General features: G+C 57.6%; 5 protein-coding genes; 2 read left to right on the top strand and 3 right to left on the bottom strand.

The window, feature by feature from the left end:
* The window catches only part of CHC_T00003218001 (hypothetical protein), a 444-nt gene extending 97 nt beyond the window's left edge, over positions 1–347 (bottom strand). Inside the window, exon 1 of the mRNA XM_005714631.1 lies at positions 1–347. This exon is cut by the window's left edge and continues 97 nt beyond it. Within this exon, the coding sequence (XP_005714688.1) occupies positions 1–347 (347 nt within the window).
* A 5-nt stretch (positions 348–352) lies between these two features.
* CHC_T00003217001 (hypothetical protein) lies at positions 353–478 on the bottom strand. Its single transcript, XM_005714630.1, has one exon. It carries the CDS (start codon positions 476–478, stop codon positions 353–355), a length of 126 nt encoding a protein of 41 aa, XP_005714687.1.
* Positions 479–1,013: 535 nt separating this feature from the next.
* On the top strand, positions 1,014–1,223 carry CHC_T00003216001 (hypothetical protein). Its single transcript, XM_005714629.1, has one exon. It carries the CDS (start codon positions 1,014–1,016, stop codon positions 1,221–1,223), a length of 210 nt encoding a protein of 69 aa, XP_005714686.1.
* A 3-nt stretch (positions 1,224–1,226) lies between these two features.
* On the bottom strand, positions 1,227–2,457 carry CHC_T00003215001 (hypothetical protein). XM_005714628.1 is given in 2 exon segments: positions 1,227–2,271; positions 2,272–2,457. 1 exon segment carries the CDS (start codon positions 2,455–2,457, stop codon positions 2,272–2,274), a length of 186 nt encoding a protein of 61 aa, XP_005714685.1. The 3' UTR covers positions 1,227–2,271.
* A 15,619-nt stretch (positions 2,458–18,076) lies between these two features.
* Positions 18,077–19,230, top strand: CHC_T00003214001 (hypothetical protein). The gene is made up of 2 exons (XM_005714627.1): positions 18,077–18,320; positions 18,734–19,230. Exons 1-2 carry the CDS (start codon positions 18,077–18,079, stop codon positions 19,228–19,230), a joined length of 741 nt encoding a protein of 246 aa, XP_005714684.1.
* The last annotated feature ends 513 nt before the right edge of the window (positions 19,231–19,743 follow it).

Below are 19,743 nucleotides of genomic sequence, written 5' to 3'. Positions count from 1 at the left end.
ACGTCATCTCGCGCCTGGGCCTGCGCCGCCTGCTCGTGCGCAACCGCGTCCTCGCGTGCCGAACCCCCGTCCGCCTGGGCGGCGCCCCGGGCAGCTGGCAGTTGTGTCTTCCGTCCAGATGGAGCATCCAGGGCGGCCTCGTGTACACGGTCGGTATCGGACGGAACATCGAGTGGGATAAGAACATCATCGCCTTGTACGACACGGAACACCACGGCTGGGACCCTACCCCTACCGCCCTGGATTTCTTCCGGAGGCATGCCCTTCCGAATAAGTTTCATTTTCACCGAATCGGCCTCGGCCCGCACGACGGCAACCTCACCCTCAAGCTCCCCTATGGCAACCATGACAGCTATACCGTTATGGCACACCCCAACGAGCCGCAGCTGGGCACCGTCATGGAGGTCCCGATTTTGACCGTGCGCAGCATGATGCGCCGCATGAAGCACCGCCACCTCGCCATCCTCAAGATGGACATCGAGGGTGCCGAGTTTGACGTTATCGACCAGTGGGCCCGCGCCAACTACCGCCCGCCGGCCGACCAGGTGCTTGTCGAGTTTCACGAGCGCTACTTCTGGAAGCAGCCCGGCTACCGCAACATGGTCCCGAACGCCGTCCAGAAGATGGCCGCCCTGGGCTTCAAGCTCATCGTCCGCACCAGGCTCGAGTACACGTTTGCGAGGCGCGAGGCCATTGCCGACGACGCCGGCGGGTTGTGAGGCGATGGGGCTACTGCCACCTCGATCGAGGGGGCTCGCTGCACTCTTAACTTTTGAAACAGCGCGAGGGACATCTGCCTCCCTGCAGTTATACGGCGATCGCCGCCACGTCGTCACATCCCGACATGCCTCGCCGTCCACGCCTCGCTTCGCCTCGCCTCCGTCCCCGAAATTGACTGCTTCGTGCCACGTGTCACATATATTGTATCCATATCATCCCACCTCGACCACGCCATAAAAACTTCCTCTCTCGCACCCTCACTGCTCATCTCCAGTCGGCCCGCATCGTTCCCGATGTGTGGGTCTATCTTCTCGGAGCTCACATTTATTGTATCCATATCATCCGACCTCAACTACACTATAAAATCTTCTTCTCTCGCACCCTCATCTCCGGTCGGCCCCCGTCGTTCCCGATGTGTGGGTCTATCTTCTCGGGGCTCACATTTGTACGCCTTCCCCTGCGGCACTTTCCCTGCGGCATCGCTGCAAGAACTTGCAAGGTGATTGTGGATAAATACATTTTAAATTGAATCGCGTGCATCATCATATTCTGGCGTGCATACCTACGAGCTTCATTGAATCCTTTCATTACGCAATATCCTCATCGATACAGTTCAAAATCAACTACCCAAGGGTAGTGTAGTATAAGAAAATACGGCCAGTGTGTCGTTGGTTGAAGCGTCTCAAGTTCATGGTTGAGTCCATCCGTGACATCCACCAGAGTGCTGCCAGCTGTCCAGAAAAATCGTGTCAACTCTTGATGCAAACGGCCACCGACACCGAACAAGACAAATATGCCATGCACAGACATATCCTCCAAGACGGCTAAGGCATTCACTAGTCATTTCATCACACCAGCGATACTTTGAGACAGCAGTTGGAGCGAGGCTTCCAGATGTGCAACGTTCTCTGAAGAATATGCCCCCAAAGTTCTGGTCCAAAGTCTCAACTCGCGTTGTGCACATTCGTTCAGAGCGGTAGTAAGTACCCCGCAACTTCGAATCAAAGATTTGATTTCCTTGCAGACACCGTTATTTCGCGGACGATGATGGGGGAGCGTTAAAAGGCTTCCCCACAGGCCACCTTCCCCTGTGTAGCTACAAAGAAGACGGCGGAGTGCACTGCTACGCCCGGCAGCTACCGCAAAGTACCAAAAACTTGTGTCCAATACAGTTTACCATTCCTTCCCCTCGCCGCGTAAACCCCCATATGGCGGACCCTGTCATTCAAAATATTCTTTCTATGTCCTCTGCTGTGCATCCACATGTCAAAGACCCTCTGCGACGAGCTTTGCCCATACGCGACATTCTCCGCAGCATAGCGATAATTGTAGCCCCGTTTCGTGATGCGGTGCGACACAGTGGAACCATCCCTGCCCTTGTGTGTCATTTTGCGACGTCGCGCCTGGTCGAGTGAGTGATCCTTGGCGGCGGAAGTCAGGGAGGTATGTAGAGAGAGAGAGCGCAGGTTCCGCGACTTACGCGTGCTGTTGACGAGAGAGAGAACTTGGCGTTCGAGGGCTGGGCAGTTTGGCGGCGGGAGATTGGCCACATTAGCGGAGGTTTTGTGGTGGCCAAAGAGGGGAGACCGATGCAGAAGCTGGACATAGGGTTAGTAAACGGATGGTACCGGGATAGGGGATTGTACGAGTATCGTACATACGGTACGTACGTACTTTACGAGAGAGCTTTCGAGATTGGCGGACAACCGTTCGCGTTAGGCGGCGAGTTACGCCCATGGCAGGGGGGCTTTCGGGGGTGAGATGCGGGTACCAAAGGACGCAGAGTGAGAAGAGTTGTCGTGGTGTTGAAGGGAGGCCAATTTGCCACGTGTTGGCTGGCAACATTAAGCATCTAGTACTTTAATTGGGGATAGTAATTGTCATTCTTCCTACCCAGAATAGATTGGGCTGCTCGGAGGTGCAAGTCCTAAATGGGCAAGCGCAGGGTTGATTCCCTGGAACGAGATAAGGGGGGGTTGGCCAGAGACGAAGGAGGAAAGAAGGAAGAAGGGAGAGGGGAAGGCGACTAAACGGTCTTCACTGAACTGAGTACAGTACAATAAAGGTTAGGCCACGAATGGCCACTTGAACCCTCGAAAGGAGATTGCGAAACGCTAGCACACGGGCATTCCCACGCTGGTTATTTGGACTACGGTGCTCCACACGCCTGCCTATTGGTGGGAACTGTCCCCGAGTAGCATTCCATCGATTGGACCTTGCGAACTCTCGCCGCTACCGTCATCGCCGCCCATAGTTATGGGCCCAGGTGGAGGTAAACTGGATGGGAATTACAAGACTGTGAAGCCGGGAGAGGTTCCGGTGTTCTATGAGTCGAGTAACCCAAGACTATATCGTCGTTTGCTATTGGACTGGATATCCTATCAAGAGCTCACGACTAACAAGGAGAAGAAGCTCTCATACGGACAGCAACTTCTCACAATTATCACAAATGTCAGAGGTAGCGCTGGTCAACGACTCGAGTCTATTAGGGGAGGCATATCGGCTTCTCTTACGGAACAAGAGTTTGTGTTGTTGGTCGAAGAACTACTGGATAAGATCGATCCGATAGACCGGGGGGGCATCCTTCCTGGAAACTGCTCAGAGATGGAGGGACTTAATGGCAAAACGTCATGGAACCAATCAGACCTATGATAAATATTGGTCCGAATATAGCTCGCTATGTTACAAGTACGCCCAGGCTCATGGCGATGTTGCAAATTCTGCTGGAGTGCAAGAGTTGCTATCACTTAATTGCATCATCCATGCAAATTTACCGCGTCCAGAGTTTGGTGTGGTACTGGACCACGCTATGAGGCATCATAAGTCATATGTAACAACTATGGAGAATACAGAGGAAGGTAGGCGCTTAACCACCCAAGTGGTTCCCATTCGTAGTGTGCGCGACACTTTTAGTCAGCTTTCACGCTCAAGAATATATCGCGCCGAATCATCGGATACAACGACTCATGAGGCTCAAAGCCGTACTGGCACTCAGGGTGCTGGAGATGCAGGTATGGTGACAGGTGACAGCTCGGGTGTTGGGTTGGCCGATACCCGAGCCGATGGCACGGAACTGGTGGCTTTTAGTCAGATCGAGATCGATTACACCCTCAGGAGAATCCAATTGGCAGAAGAGAAGCTCTCTGAGTTCGCTTCAAAGCTGTAAAGCGCTTCTGACCAGGCTGAATCAGCTGAGACAGCTGCTATTAGCGCTAGCGCGTTGGGGAAAGAAACGTTAGAGACTCTCTCTACTTTACGCGGAAAACTGGCTGCTGCAAAGCTATCGGAAACAAGAGCCCGCGACAATTTCGGGTCGCTGTCGGAATTAGTTTGTCGTACTGATGTAACCCGAGCTCGGACTGATGGGGCAAACCTGAAGCAGGATGGCCGCGAGGCGATGCCCTCTACGGAGTCTGTCAGGGTGGCGCTCCGCCGTATCGACCAAGGTGAGTTAGCGATACAAGGCGCTAATAAAAGAGAGTCTCGAGAGCAAGGCAAGCAGCGCCAAGGTCATAACCCAATCGGGACAACCTACACCAGGATGACTAATAAGGGCAAGCCTGTAGTCTGTTGGGAGTGTGGGGGGAATTACTACGCTAGTGAAAATCCCAATTGCAAAGAGAAGCTTCGTAAGAAGACTCGCCAGCGAAAGGAGAGAGCAAAAGGAGACTCTACAAACCGCGGCAGCAGGTCACAGACCCCACACAGGGGTGGCGGAGATGCAGCCCCCGTAACCTCGAGCGATACTGCCAGTGGTAGTAGTCGATTGAAAACTAATTTTTCTGAGGTCTTTTGTGCTGATGCACCAGATGTGATCAACACCGGTATGTCCCTGACCACTTATTCAGGTGCAACGACTGGAAAAAAATGGTTGCGAATGGGGAACCGCATGACGTGCATTATGCTCTCATTGATGGTGGTGCGCAAGGGAGTGTGATCGGTATGCCAACCTACGTGGGACTCGCCAATGAACTCGGTGTTAAAGTCGAGGTACAACCACTCAGCGATGGCGAGCCCACGGCTCACGCTTTCGGTACTACAGAAAACCACTCCACACCGGAATCGATCATTGGCAGAGCAATGATACCAATTCCGGTCGGTCGAGGCGCTTTCGTGCCGGCCTCGGTGCTGGTCGTCGATGGAGAGGTTCCCTTTACAATTGGCAAGGATTTTCTTTGCAAGTACAAAGCTATAGAGTCCCACCATGACACTTGAGTGCAACTGACGATACCCCATCGTGGGACTGTTACACTGAGGACGTTCCTCAGCGATTGGGACAATCATGCGAGGATTTCATTGAGTGCCGAGAGCATGTTGCTCAATCTGCTCGAATCCGGATTGAACTGGTCCACAGTGAAGGGGGAAGTCGATCCTGTGACCGATTCTGCCCGTCTGGTGCAGCGCATTCATGCACGCACACATATACATCCTGAGACGTGTCGTGTTTTATTGGCTCGTAGTAAGAAGTGGCACCCGTCCCTTCATGAGGCGATCCACAATCTCATGGGAAAGCGTCGAGTTTGTCTAAAAAGTGGGGAGGCCTATCCGGCAAGGAAATTCACGTTTAGTCGCGACTAAACGTGAATTTCCTTGCCGGAGATGTATACGCGTATACATCTCCGCTTCAATGACCGTGTTTACTTCGACGTCTTTTATTGGGGAGAGGATGTCTTCTTGCATATCGTCGATTTTTACACAGGATACTCCGAAGCATGTCTATTGGGATCGAATGAGCTTTCGTTTATACTCAGGCAGCTGGAGAACATCTGGATTTTACGTCATGGCGACCCGGTTGAATTTTGGGCTGACCAAGAATTCAACAAGGGTAAAATGCGATCATGGGCTAAGGCCAGTTTAATTGGCTTCCGAGATTTGCCAGCTCGCCGACATAACAAGGCCGGGCCGGTGGAACGCAAAAACATAGTAGTCAAGGATGCACTCGAACGCCTAGGGAAAGATGAGGCATTCGCAGAGCTACCAATCGTTGATCGGCTACATGCCGCTCTGTTCGTCTTGAATGTCTTGTACGTGTAGTATAACTACCAAAAGGATTAGATAAGAAATTGGATCCGGCTCTGTAAGGTACGGACCTTACAGAGAGCCTGTACCACACGTGCAGGGGCGCACGCGCCCCCACGTGTACCATACGTGTACGACGCGTATACAGTAAGCCCTGTCCGCTGACAGTGCCGACTACTGTAGTACCGCATAGTACAGTACGTACTGTACTAAGTTACGCTAGACTAATTGTATATTAAATAACGGAGCGGACCGGCGGCGAAGGGGGGGACAAGCACGGACTTGTCCACGACCGACCGCCTAGGTCTGACTTCCAGCTTATCCTAAGGAAGCTTCCGTTAGCTACCTTAAGGCGAGACCGAGCGCGGGTAGAGGGCGCGCGAGCACACGAGCGAGCCTAGATCCACCTCCGCCCGTCAGCGCTGGAACGTAACCCAGCGCTGCTCCGGGGCGTCGAGGCGTAGATCGGCCCGCGCGTGTGCGCGTCCTCCCCCCGATCCCGCTCTACCACGCTACCCGGGCCCGTGCTTCGGTTTCGTTAGCTGGTCTGACTTCCCCCGTCTTCTCGTACGTACGGGTCTTCCAGGACTAAGCATACACCCCTATCCGTTTAGGGGTGTTTATGCTACAGTACGGAAACCGAACCGCGTCGGCATTCGAGCTTGTTAGAGGTTACACGCCAAGTATCTCAGGATCTGGCAAGGTAACTCTCCCCTTGTCCTTTCGGGACGCTTATGCCGAAATAGAAAACCGAAGACTCCTAGCACGTGTCATAAAAGCCCGCCCCGCACCGAAAGGACTCTCGGAGCGATTGATCAAGAAGGGGGATCACGTTCTCATACTAGTCCCCGGTGGCAACCGACCCAGGGAACAGTGGGTCGAGGATGTTGTAAAGTCGGTGCGGGACGATGGCGCCGTTGTGTGCGGTCATGGACGCCGACGCAAAGTAATCGAACCTGAGGATGTTCGTACGATACCGGTGAACAAAGTGGCTGCAACGGCAGTTCGCGCCGAGTATGGGCAACCACCTGCCGTCTATCCCTCCGATGAGTCCGACGAGGTTAACGTGACGAATGTAGCATAAACACCCCCGGCGATAGGGGTGTATGCACAGTTCGACCGAGACCCTTGTCGATCGGGAAGACGGGGGTGAAGCGGAACACCAGCTAACGGCACCGGGCAGCGGGCCCGGGTAGCGTGGTAGAGCGGGGACGGGGAGGACGCCGGTACACGCGAGCGGTTCGACGCCTCGACGCCCCGGCGCGGTACTGGGTAACGATCCAGTACCGACGGGCGGAGGCGGAGCCGGCTCGTGGGCGTACTGCTCGGTGCCGCTTCTAAGGTAATTAGCGAGCGTTACCTTAGAATAAGCGGGAAGTCGGACCTTGACGGTCGGTCGGTGACAAGTCCGTGCTTGTCCTCCTCCACCGCCGCCGGTCCGCCCCATGTTTAATATACAAAACAATCTATCATAACACTACAGTACCGAGGTACTGTAGTGGGCTACTGTAGTGCAGGTCGGCCTGCACTGTAATACTGTCAGCTATGTCGAGGCTGACAGTACACGTATTACCCGTGGTGCGTGCGCGCCTCGTTCGGGCGTGGTACACGTGTACACGTGAATGCGCATGTCCCTTGTCCCCGTGGTGTACACGTGGACAGGCGCGGTTGTACTGTAGAGCGTGGAGCTCTACAGTAGGGGATCCTGTTGTTGATCCAATCTAACTAAAAAGCCCCCAGGGGGGGTTATACTACACGGCCCCCCCGACAAGTGTGAACGTCCGCGTTTACATGTGCCTGTAGGAGGACTCGTGCTTCCTTCCCAGACTCGATCCTTGTTTCCCTATCGCCCCCCGCCTGCGTTCGTTCCTTACTTTCTCGTGCGTCGTGCTCTCCGTTCTTGTTCACCCCTTCCGTTTGCTGTCCTCCTCCCTCATCCCTCCCCCGGCATTTGGCGTCCTTCCTCGCTGCGCGCCCGGTTCCGTACGCGGCGTTGCGTGATCTCCGAGCCCTGCTGCGTTTCTGACCCCTCTTTGCGGACGGCTTCCCCGGTGTGGATACTGTACTCGTGGTGTTCATCGCCCCTGTCTCACGTGTCTTTGTTATGACCAGGCCCCCCTCCGTCGCCCGGGGCGGTCAATGCGGCCTTGGGTTCGTAGAGAATGCTCTTGTTCGTTTTACCCGGTCCCCGTCGAGGAGCACCGCTCATACTCCCCTTCACCCGCTTCGTGTGGGGGGGGAGTATTTTCCTCCATTTCACCCTCATCTACCGTCGCTGCCCCCTGTCTGGGGCGACGATCGCGTACAAGGCGCTTCGTGCAGCGCCTTTACGGGTCGCGCCTCTCTCCTCGCGGTTGCCGGCGGTCGTCACTCCGCGTGCCCATCATGCTGTTCGAACATGGCTCTCTTCGTAGAACAACGGGAGGCGCGAGAGTGAACGGCTCCTCTCGTACGACTGCAGCGTCGGATGCGCGGAGGTCCGTCCGGTGTGTGATCGGCATTCACAATTGCGCTCGCGACGGTGGCCTCACTGGCGGCGCTACTCGCCATCGGGAAAGTGCGCGGACGCGTAGTCGTTCGCTACCCTTCTTCTTGCCGCTCGCCGTCGAGGCGACAGCGCGAAGACGCGAAGTCCGTATCTGGCGTACCTCGCCTTCGTGGCGGGCACGCCGTCGGATTCCGCCGCACGGTTTGCCTCATTATACCGGCGCGAGCGGAGGCGCTCTGGGGCCTGTGCCCGGGCAGTGGCGGTCGGTACCCCCCCCCGTACTGTAGAGTTGCTGGCCCACGCTGTCGGTGGCGAGGACGCGGCGCGCGACGACGCGTGACAACGGTCCTTATCCTATCGGCCCTCGCCACCGAGGGCGAGGTCGCGGCGCGCAACGACGCGCGACGACGATCCTTATCCTTATCGGCCCTCGCCACCGATGGCGAGGGCGCGGCGCGCCCACTCCGCGCTGCGGTGCGGCGGTAAAGTCCCACGCGGGTGTCATCTTCGTCGCCCCCCCTCGGCAATCGGGGCGAGGGCAGAGCGCGCGGTATTCTCCTCTTTCACGCGCCCCTCGCCATCGGGGCGAGGGCGCAGCGCGTGGTATTCTGCTCGTCCACGCGCCCCTCGTCATCGGGACGAGGGCAGAGCGCGCGGTATTCTCCTCGTCCACGCGCCCCTCGCCATCGGGGCGAGGTCGCAGCGCGTGGTATTCTCCTCGTCCACGCGCCACTCGCCATCGGGGCGAGGTCGCAGCGCGTGGTAATCTCCTCGTCCACGCGCCCCTCGCCATGGGGGCGAGGGCGCAGCGCCGTGGATTGGCACTTTTCTTGTAATACACGTGTGCTGCGACCTTTTTCCGTCCGCCGCGCAATCAGAAAATCATCCCAAAAATTGTCATAATTTCCCGCGAAAACAATTTCTGCCAAAAAATCAAAGCACGGTTCCTGATTGGTGCGCTGTCGTCTGAGGAAGAAATCTTCCCAAAATTAAATCATGGCATGCGCCGTGATTATCGACAAAAAGTTCTAATTGGGGCTGACAGTACACGTGTGTGCGCATATATTGGTGCCCCTCCGACCGAGTTGCTCTCGCGCTTACGCCCCTTCCTTAACTATCCTGGCGATTGTTGAGGCGAACGCAGCCTCACTCGCCTGCTCATCTGAAAACGCCTTTTGCGCGTTTCCTCGCGCACGACCCCTATCGATAGGGTCATGACCATGTCGTCCGTCGGGTTATCGGACCCGGATGCGGACTGAGGGCTCGAAGTGAGCCCGAACCTTCTCGGATATTCTGAGACACATGCAACGGGCATTCTCGTCGCTTACTCTGCCCACCGAGGGGCTCTCGTGATTCCACCGCTGATCGTCTCGTTCGTCGGGCGCCCCTCCTCGCCGTGGTTGCTGGACTTAACGGATCGTCCGGCAATCCTGTTCGAGGGGGGGTGTCGTCCGACTTTTCGGATCCGAACGGGGTATTGCAGTCCTCGTAATGTCGGTCATTACGAGGGCCCAACATTTTTTTTCAGGCAGTTCGTACTGTCCTGTTCTTATGTCTCGCGTCCTTGACGTCCGATAAGTCAAGACGACTTGACTTGAACGCGTCCCCGGCTGTGACCCTCGGATAGGGTCCGCCGACCTCCTTCGCTTCCCCTTCTAGTCTGTTCGTGCAGGCTGGGGTTAATCCGCAAAGGAGCGGTTGAGGGCCCCCCCTTAAGCGTGAACGTCCGCGTTCACGGTTTGGGTGAGGTCCCTGTCGGTACGTTTCCGGAGGCGTTGGGCGTAACAAGACACCAACTCCTCCGGGACGTGAGTCCGCGCAGTCCAAGTGGGCGCGTCGTAATCCGCCCACTTGATGAGGAACTCCGTAGTTCCGTCTTCAAGGACTCGATGTCTCAGTAGCCGTTCGACAGCATACTGCGTTCCCGCGGTGATCTTATGGGCGCGGTCCCGCGGGGTCGTCGTACTTGCTCGTGGCGCGTCTATCGGAGGCGGCGCGTACACGCAGCGGTCGGCGGAGACTCGCTCGGTGACCCCATCACGATCGATCGTGATGGTTCGGCGGTCATTGGCGAGCACGCGGTAGGGTCCGACAGCGGGCCAGGCGAGCTTGTTCGACGTCTTAGCCCCATCGGTGAGGTTGAGATATACATATTCTCCGGGACGGAGCCGGGAATTAATACGTCGTATGCGCTTATCGAAGTCGCGCTTGTACCGAGCCTGCGTCCGACGCAGGCTCCCGTAGGCCTTTTGGAAAGTCGAGTCCAAGGTCTTGAGGAACTCGGCACGTTGGTTCCCCGTATCGGAAGGGGGCGCGTCGCCGTTCGCCCGTCGGAGAGAGAACTCCGGCGGTGGCCTGCTGAGCACGAGCTCAAACGGCGTGGTGCGTGTGGTGCGATGTACGTGGGAGTTGTACGCGTACGTAAGCGGCCCCACGTACACATCCCAGTCGTCCTGGTGTTCACCCACGTAGTTCCGTAGCATCGAGGCGATTGTTCGGCTATATCGCTCGACTTGCCCGTTCGTCTGGGGATGGTACGCCGAAGTGTACAAATTCGTTATCCCCAGATCGCGGCACGTGCCGTGGAAGAACTTGGCATTAAACTGAAGGCCGTTGTCCGAAAGCAACGTGCGAGGGACACCATACTTGAACACCCACGAGTCGCAGAACGCAACTGCGACCGTGTGCGCTGTTATCGTGCGGAGCGCAACGACTTGCGTCAGCTTACTGAAGCGGTCCGTAATCACGAGCAGGAATCGTTTTTCTGTCTTCGTCTTGGGGAGCGGCCCCAAGATGTCGATTGCGAGGCTCTCGAGGGGCCTCGTAGCTGGAAACAACCTCAATCGGTTGAGATGTTTCCTCAGCTTCACCCGGTTCATCGCGCAGGTTCTACACCCCCGCACCGTGGCTGCGACGTCTGCAGCCAGGTGGGGCCAGTAGTACTCGCGTCGAAGTGTGTAGTACATACGGTTCTGGCCCGGGTGCCCCCCGATGGCCGGGTTGTGGCACAGGCGAAGGAGCCTGGCGCGGAGCGTCCGAGGTACCACCACCTGAACGATATCAGGGTCGAAGGGGTGTCTCCGTTTGAGCACCCCTTGGTGGTCCTCGAAGAACGCGGAGTCCCGGGACTCTGACTGTCGTGCCAAAACGGTTTGGCAGAAGTCATCTACGCGTTGCTCCTCGGCTATCTCCTCTATCGTAAGAAGGGCCGGAAGGTCGTCCTGCTGTGGGGCGCCCAGAAAGTCGAGTGCGCCAGCCACGGGGTCTTCGGCGCGCTGGATGTTGGCGGCGTCGAACTCGTCGTTCTCCTTCCAAAACGAATTGGGTTCTTGGAGAGCGGGGGCTTCGTCGTCACCTCGCGGTTCGTCGCGCTTCCGTGCGCGCGACCTTGTTTGCGCTTCGGCTTGATTCCGTGTCGTTACGAAGACATGGACGGCCTGATGATCGCAGCTCGCGGTACAAACGTGGTCCGTGAGCTCGTTCGATACGTCTCGAACTGTCGTGCCCCCGTCGAAAGTGGGGACGTCGTTATCCACCTCGACGGTGGGGCGAGGGTCATCGGCGACCTTCGGCGACACGAGTCGTGACAGGGCATCGGGCACCTGATGCACGCGTCCGGGGCGGTACTGAATGGTGAAATCGTATTCAGCCAGACGTAGCCGCCACCGGGTGAGTCTTCCGGAACTCTCGGTGAGGGACATGAGCCATTGGAGGGCGTCATGGTCCGTCCGTACGGTGAACTTCGTGCCTTCTACGTACGGCCGTAGTGTGCGGACGGCCCACACTACGGCGAAGCACTCGCGTTCGGTAGCGCTGTAGTTGCGCTCACTATCGGACAGTGAGTACGACCAATACCCCACGGGCCGCCAGTCGTTTGGCTCTTCGTGCTCCTGAAGTAAGGTGCAGCCGAGTTGGTAGGCACTCGCGTCGGTTTCTATCATGTACGGACGACCGTGCCGGGGCAACGCGAGGATCGGCGGAGCGATCATGCACTTCTTAAGGTTCTCAAACGCCTGAAGTTGCAGCTCCGTGGGGTTATAGAAATCAGGATCCGAATCCTTGCGCGTCATGTCGGTCAGAGGACGCACAATCTTAGCCAACCCCTTAATGAATCGGCGGTATACGTTACACGCCCCGAGGAACGAGCGCACTTGCGTCAACGTCCTCGGGAACGTGAACGTCTTGAAAGCGTCGGCCACCGTATCGGCCACGCTCAACTTGCCTGAGGAGATGACGTGCCCCAGGTAGTGCACCTTCGGTCGGAAGAAGCTGCACTTCTTGAGCTGAAGGGAGATACCGGAACTCCGCAGTAAGCTCAACACGGTATCGAGATGCCTCGCGTGTTCTCCGTGCGTACGGGAGAACACGATCACGTCGTCGAGATAGACGAGACATATTTGCCAGCGGACTCTGGAGAGTATTATGTCGAGCGCACGTTGGAAGGTGGCCGGTGCCCTTTTGAGTCCAAACGGCATGCGCAAGTGGCGAAACGTGCCCGTGTGCGTCGTAAACGTGGTCTTATCTCGGTCTTCCGGAGCGACCGGGATCTGCCAATAACCGGAATTGCAGTCCAACGTGGTGAAGACGGCTGCATCTTCTAACGAGTCGATGCAGTCGTCCATCCGTGGCAGTGGATACGAATCCGCTGCCGTCTTCGCGTTGAGACGCCGGTAGTCCACGCAGAACCGAAGAGAGCCGTCTTTCTTCGGCACGAGCACCACGGGGGACGTCCACTCGGTGCTCGCGGGTTCGATAACCCCTGCCTTCAATATCTTGCTGATCTCCTTCGTGACCATTTCGCGCATGGCCGGGCCCTTCCGATAGGGCATAGAACGAATCGGTTTCGTTCCCGGTTCGAGGGGAATGCGGTGCCCCGTGGCTTGGATCGTTCCAAGCGCACCGCTCCACAGACTCGAGTGCTTACGGAGCATCTCGAGTACGTGGCCACGGAGCTTGTCATCGTCGATGTATGACAGATCGATCTCTTTTTCCCAATCCATCGGTGAATTTTCGGGATCCTTTTGCTGGTGGAGTACAGTACTCCTCGCCGTCGGTTGGCATAAAAGTGACCGTTCGTCCCGGTCGACCCCCCTGCGGTGGTATTATCGTCGGAGTTGGATCGGCCAACTCCTACCCCACCGACTTGATCGGTCAAGTCGGTCAGGTGTAGCGCGTGCGCGATGCCTTCGGCGACCTTACGTTCGGGGGTGAGGACCGCGAGGGGGTTGCGCTTCGCGTATCCCACGACGGTGTGCTTCCGAAGCCGCCTTTCTCGTCGTGAGAAATTCGCGACGATGACGTCGAAGGTCTGATTCGGTAGGACCTCCGCGACGCCATTCGTCAGCCTCACTCCATGTCGGTGTTGGAGTGAGGGCTTGGGCTCCAGGAACACGAGGCCCCTCCCCGCGGTTGTCACACGCACACGGGCTTGTGACATCGCGGGGATGGTAACCCAGTGGGCGATTCGGATCGCCTGCGGGGCCTCCTCGCGTACGTACGGCCGACCCGTGTGTCGTCCGTGTCGCCTGGTAGGGGGAGTCGACTCCCCTTTTCCGTCGACGATGGCGACAGAACCGCCTTGGCGTAGCTCTATTCGTTGAGCTTCGATGTCGATACATCGCACGTGCGTATCGATGAAGGCCGTGCCGATGAGGACTGGCACGGCGAGCCGGTCCGCGACTACGAACGGAATTCGGAACACCGTGTTCCTCAAACGCACGGCCAGGCGAACGACGGCCGAAAGCTTGAGGGGGTTGCTATTCGCGCCTGCCAATCGTGGCAGAGGTGCGTCGTGCACGATGAAACGCGTCCAATCGGGGGGAAGGTCCGCCTTCCTCACCAGAATATACCCCGAGCACGTATCAACGGCGATCGTGCGGGGTTTAAATGCATTTCCCTCTGTGGCTATCGAGCTGAGGACGTTGTAGATCTTCGACGTCATAAGGCAAATGACGCTGGACAACCTTCGGGGCGGCCTTATCGGTGAGGTCGTTCCGCCGGGGCCTTCGATTTCGGTGCTGGCCCCGCTTGCGTTTCCTTCTCCCCCTTCGTTGGGGCGTCCGCGGATCAGTGACGCCCCTCGGATTACTCGATTCCGTACGACACGGACCTTTCTCCGGCGACCTTGGGCTCGCGGGAGTCAGGGGGTCGACCGAATCTTTTCGGTCGTCGTTGCCCTCGTCGCCTTTGTTACGCCTCACCGGGACGTTGGCTGTCCCCGTGTCTTGTTCTCCTAACGTCGGGCCTTCGGAGGCCTCGACGTGCGCTCTCTCCTGTATCGGCATTACATTAGCTCCCGTGTTCGCCTCCGGTAGCGGGGGATGTATTATTGGACAATACGTCCCGTGTCCTTGGCGAGCACGCGGGGTCGGGTCTGGTTCGTGGGGAAGAGACGGCTCACGCGACTGCGTGTACGTAACCGTCTTTACCCTTTTTTCGAACTACCTGTGCTATCGTAGCTAACCTCCTGGCTATCGACGGCCAGGTCTTCTTCGGGTAGCCGTGCGCGTGGGTCGGGACGATTCCCCCACTGCGGCTCAGCGGCCCTGGCGAAGTATTCGGGTACTTCCGGGCCTTGACCTGCGGCGTCCGGTCGTCGCAGGATACGGGGGACGAAGCGAGTCGGCTCGCCTTCGTGACCCTCCATGGGTAGAGGGTACGGATCCTCTACCCAGTCTTGCAGGTACATTATCGCATTTTGTACCTGTTAGGGTAACCGAGAACGGTCTCGGTCTCCTCTTTCTTCTCTACGGGGGTACCTTGTGTCCGCCCGCCGGTAGGCGGGTCGATCCCGACGATCGACTTCGTTACGACGGTATCCGCCTCCACGGGGGGCGAAGCGTGCGCCCCCACCCGATCGGTTCGGGAAACCTTGACGCGGGGGACGGCCCTCGCTCGCCGCTTGCCGGAGGAGATTACGCGCACCGGGGCGCGTCTCCATCTGGTAGCGGTAGTTCCTGTACGCCGTGAACATTCGTTGTTCCGGCGACAGGAACGGGCACGCGTACATGGCATGCCCGTACGTACGGCATAGCCAGCACACGTACGCGCTGCCGTCCGTTGAGGCGAAGGTCACCGCGTGCCGCGCCTCCTCATCGGTGAGAAGGGGCACGCGAGGCGCTTCGCCTCCTGCATCTCGGTTCGATATGTCGAGCTCTGCGACCCGGGGGTCCGTACCCCTTACCACTCTTGGAGTGGCCGTGAACGCGGTCGCGTAACTCGATGTCGTTCCGGTCGACATCGGTGAGGGGGTTTGTGCCCCCACGGGCCCTGCTTCTTGCGTAATGAGGACAGGGTCGGCCTGCCACTCATCCTCCCCGATATGGAGGATCGAGGCGGGCGAACTTGTCGCGGCGGACTTCGTAGTCCTGCCAGCCCTCCCTGCCGGTTTCGAATCTGGCAGAGGTAAACCGCGCCGAGCGCGGTACGTTGTACCTTCCGCCGTGGCGATACGGCGGATGGTCGGAAGATCGGTCTTCTGACTGCCTGGCAGCCTTTGCACAGTTTCGGATACTGCGGCACGGGTTGCCGGTGCAAGTCCCCGCACGAAGTAGTGCGCGAGGGACTGTTCGGAGAAGACTGCCGTGCATTGGAACGCGGCAGTCTCGAGTCGGTCAGAAAACGTGCTTTCCGTGTCATGCGATTGCTGTCGCGCCGTAGCGACAGCGTCGTACGCTTCACCTAACACGTCGTCCGTGAGGTAGCGTTTTAAGAATTGATTCACGAGCCCCGGCCAGCTCACGTCGTCATGGCGCTGGCCGGCGCAGAGGCCACGCATCGTATAACTCGTATACAGGCGCTCCGCGTCGCGCTCGAGGAAGTGTGCGAGGACTCGTACCGCAACACCTTCGGTCAGGTGTTGCCAGTTGAAGGTGATTCCGATATCCTTCAAAAACGGCAGCAGCTAGATCGGGTCGGCACCGTCGAAGCTGCGCATCGTGGAACGGATCCCACGACAGCGTTGGACGTACTTCGCCATCCGTCCCGCGTCACCCGAGGTAACTAGCCTCGAGGTGTTATCCAAGCGGTACATACGATAGTCAGCAACGGCGCTGAACTATTGGATCATCGTATGTACCGGCTCGAGCCCGGGTTCAGCGGGACCCAGCGTGCTGAAGGAGGTAACCGGTAGCGTACGGACGACTACCGGACCTGGATACTCGGCGTAACTCGCCGGCGGTTAGCCGCCCCAGCGGGGATCTACGGAGAACATCGGTTCTCCGGATCTGCGAGCGGCTCCTCCACGATCCTGTTCGTCCGCGTACGATACGCGGTCCACTTGCCGCCTACTTCCGGCGATAGGCGGCAAGGCTTGGGTCTCAGACGCCAAGTTCGCGTCTATCGGAGGACGGCTTCCTTCTGCAGTCCAATTGGTAGCGGCACCAGTCGGACGCCAACCTTCAGGGGTGGCGGCGCTCGGAGGTACGGTACCACCAGGCCCTCTTGAGGGGGCACCGGGTAGCCTTTCGGCCATGGTACGTTCCATGTCACGAGCACGCCGACGAGTGGCGTCGAGCTCAGCGGAGAGGTGCGCGAACGCACCCAATTGCTCTGCGGACGGAGAGGTTCGGTCCTCGGGTCGTCTCACCGAGGTCGGCCTCTCAGGACGACCTTGCCCGGACGGTCCGGGCGAGGCGAAACGGGAGTCTTCGACGAGCACTATCCGCGAGTGTAACTCGCCGATCAGTGCTCAGAAATTCTCTAACGACTGCGTCACTCTATCGAACCTCCCTTCACGCAGGGAGCGGAGTTCGGCCATACATCGAGTGTATACATGGTCCGATACATCGATCGGAAGGGAAGTACGGACTTCGTCGATGTATTCGGCTATGCGTTCGAACATCGCCGCCGCTCTTTCCTCGGAGGAACCGAGCGACGGTTCGCGGTCACGAAGACTTGCGTCGCCGTCGCCCGACGGGGCGGCTGGGGACTGCACAGCGGTCGGACTCAGATCCGCCGCTTTGGAGCGGATCGAGGGCTCAAACTCTTGGCTCATCTCGACGCCATCGGTTTGCGAAGGGAAGCGGAAGTCTTCTCGGAGATCGGACTCCACGGTCTTCTAGGTCGGGAGACCACTGTAGCATAAACACTCCCAGCGATAGGACCCTAGCAACCCTACTGTCGTCGATCGTAGGCTACTCGTAGTACGACCGGAAGACTAGTAGTCCAACTGCAGTACCTCCGTAGTGTGCGTCCATACAGCTGTGCTCAAGTTACAATTTAGAGAGAAAATATGGAATACCGCTGTAGCATATGCGCAGTGCATTCGTAGTAGGGGTTAATATATGCATGGCTGCTGTAGTGCGACAGCAGTGTCAGAACATGATTTCGTCCCACTTCGATGGATGTGGGAGCAGGCAGCCGTGGAATTCGTGGAACCAACACGCGACTGCCCGCAAGGAAAGCGGTGTTATGCAGCTTACCTGTAATGGTAAAGGCGGATAGGCGACGCGCGCAAGTGGCAACAACTGTCATGGCGTCGTCCCGCCACATCTAAACCGGCAGCGCCTCGCCCGAGTTTCCGTTCTTACCGACCCCCTTTCCCACTCCGCACTCGTTCCTTTTGGCGGTTATCTCCACCTAAAAGTGACGCTGGTGCAATGAGCACAAGAGATCACATGCGGAGCTCCAGACGCCGCGAAGGGCACTCGCCCCATCGGGCGTTGTCCGCGCCGCGTCGCCTGTCATCCCTCCACGTCGCCACTGCTGCCCGCCTCGCCGTCCCCGTGGCTCTTCGCTGCGGTCGCCCTCCCCGGCGGGCTCGGAGTCCTCGCGTGGCACGGCCCACCCGCCCGAGACCGCCAACTTCAGGACGTCGCGGAAGATACCGAGCACCTCTCGTTCGAATCGATGCGACTGGAGCCCGATTTGCTTCGCGGCATCTATTCAGCGGGCTACTATGCCCCGTCCCTCATCCAGCAGCACTGCGTCATGCCGCTCATCAGAAAGCGCGACGTGATCGCCCAGGCGCAGAGTGGCACGGGGAAGACGTCATTGATTGCGTTTGGGTCCTTGCAAATCGCGTCGCCGGACTCGCAGGCTGTCCAGGTCCACATTCTTTCTCCGATACGGTATCTTTCGAAGCAGACGGAGGGTGATATTCGCTCGTTCGGAGAGTACACCATGCTTAAATGCTTGGGTGCGTGGGCGGTAATAGAGTGGGGGAGGATATGGGGGCGCTTGGGAAGAATGGAGTGCATATTGTCATTGGAGCTCCGGCGCGTGTGTTTGATATGATTCAGAGAGGAGCATTGGACTGCAAAAAGTTGAAGACGCTGGTTTTGGATGAGGCTGATCAAATGTTTGGGAGTGGGTTTAAGGAGCAGTTCTACGACATATATCGCTCCATACCGGCTGATGTGCAAGTGGCATTGGTTTCGGCGACTTTGCCCGATCAGGTGGTTGAGATGTCGGAAAAGTTCATGACAGACCCATTTTCTGTGCTAGTGAAGCGCGACTGACTGAGCCTAGACGGATTCTGGCAGTTTTATGTGGATATGGAGCAAGAAAAGTGGAAGTTTGAGACTCTGTGCGATCTGTACGAAATGTTGACGATCACGCAGGCGGTGATCTTTTGCAACAAGAAGAGAAACGTTGAGTGGCTTACGAAGAAGATGGTGGAGAACGGCTTCACGGTGATGTCGATGTCCGGGAGCATGACGCAAGAGCGGCGGAACGAGGTGATGGATTCGTTTCGGAAGGGGCATTCGCAAGTGCTGATCGCGACAGACATCTGGTCGAGGGGGATCGATGTGCAACAGGTGAGCCTGGTGATCAACTACGACGTGCTGAACGAGCAGGAGTCGTACTTACATGGCATTTGCAGGAGCGGGAAGTTTGGACGTAAGGGAGTGGCGATCACGTTTGTGACGTCGGGGGACATGGGAGCGCTGCGGTCCATCGAAAGGATCTACGCAATGCAAACTTTGAAACTGCCGAGCAATGTCGGAGACTATCTATACGCATCTCAGACGAGTCTGTTGGCGAGTGTTTGTAAAATATGAAACACGTGCATGCCGTCCTTACCGTAGAGAGTATATACATAACATACACAAACGAAACGCGTGGCATAATGGGCTTGTATTGGTACTGCTCAGAGCGGCGGCGGGTTTGGCGTCGTCCTTTTCACTGCCTTCATAAACTGGTTAATCACGTTTCCAGCTGAATGCGCGCTCCATGGTCTCAATCTCATCCCTATGCCCCTTGATGTAGACCTTGCTAAGGCGAGAATCCTCCTCTTCGACCATGACCTTGACCTCCTCGACGCGACTAGCCTGCTTCCAATACCAGGTGACGGTGAGGACAGAGAGCAGGGACAACTAACCATAATACGGGCTCTGCAAGGATTGTGGGAGGACAAAGTTAAGAATATAGCTTGCGCTCCAAATACCACTGGCAGTAACGGCGACCAAAATGGAAGTGACGCTTGAGCTGGCCCGAACTTTGTCCGTGAAAGTGGCGACGCCGTCACGGCCGTCCTTCTCCAGGTCGGGGACGAGGGAGCGCTCCATCAAATG

This window comes from Chondrus crispus, genomic scaffold (assembly GCF_000350225.1).
Source record: "Chondrus crispus Stackhouse genomic scaffold, scaffold_18, whole genome shotgun sequence".
Taxonomy (NCBI): domain Eukaryota; phylum Rhodophyta; class Florideophyceae; order Gigartinales; family Gigartinaceae; genus Chondrus; species Chondrus crispus.
This window is presented reverse-complemented; position numbering and strand designations above follow the sequence as displayed.

Coding starts and splice junctions, on each gene's coding strand:
- CHC_T00003217001 (XM_005714630.1), bottom strand. CDS start 478: ATGTCCATCTTGAGGATGGCGAGGTGGCGGTGCTTCATGCGGCGCATC.
- CHC_T00003216001 (XM_005714629.1), top strand. CDS start 1,014: ATGTGTGGGTCTATCTTCTCGGAGCTCACATTTATTGTATCCATATCA.
- CHC_T00003215001 (XM_005714628.1), bottom strand. CDS start 2,457: ATGGGCGTAACTCGCCGCCTAACGCGAACGGTTGTCCGCCAATCTCGA.
- CHC_T00003214001 (XM_005714627.1), top strand. CDS start 18,077: ATGCGACTGGAGCCCGATTTGCTTCGCGGCATCTATTCAGCGGGCTAC. Junction 18,321..18,733: donor TCTTTCGAAGCAGACGGAGG/GTGATATTCGCT, acceptor ATATGGAGCAAG/AAAAGTGGAAGTTTGAGACT.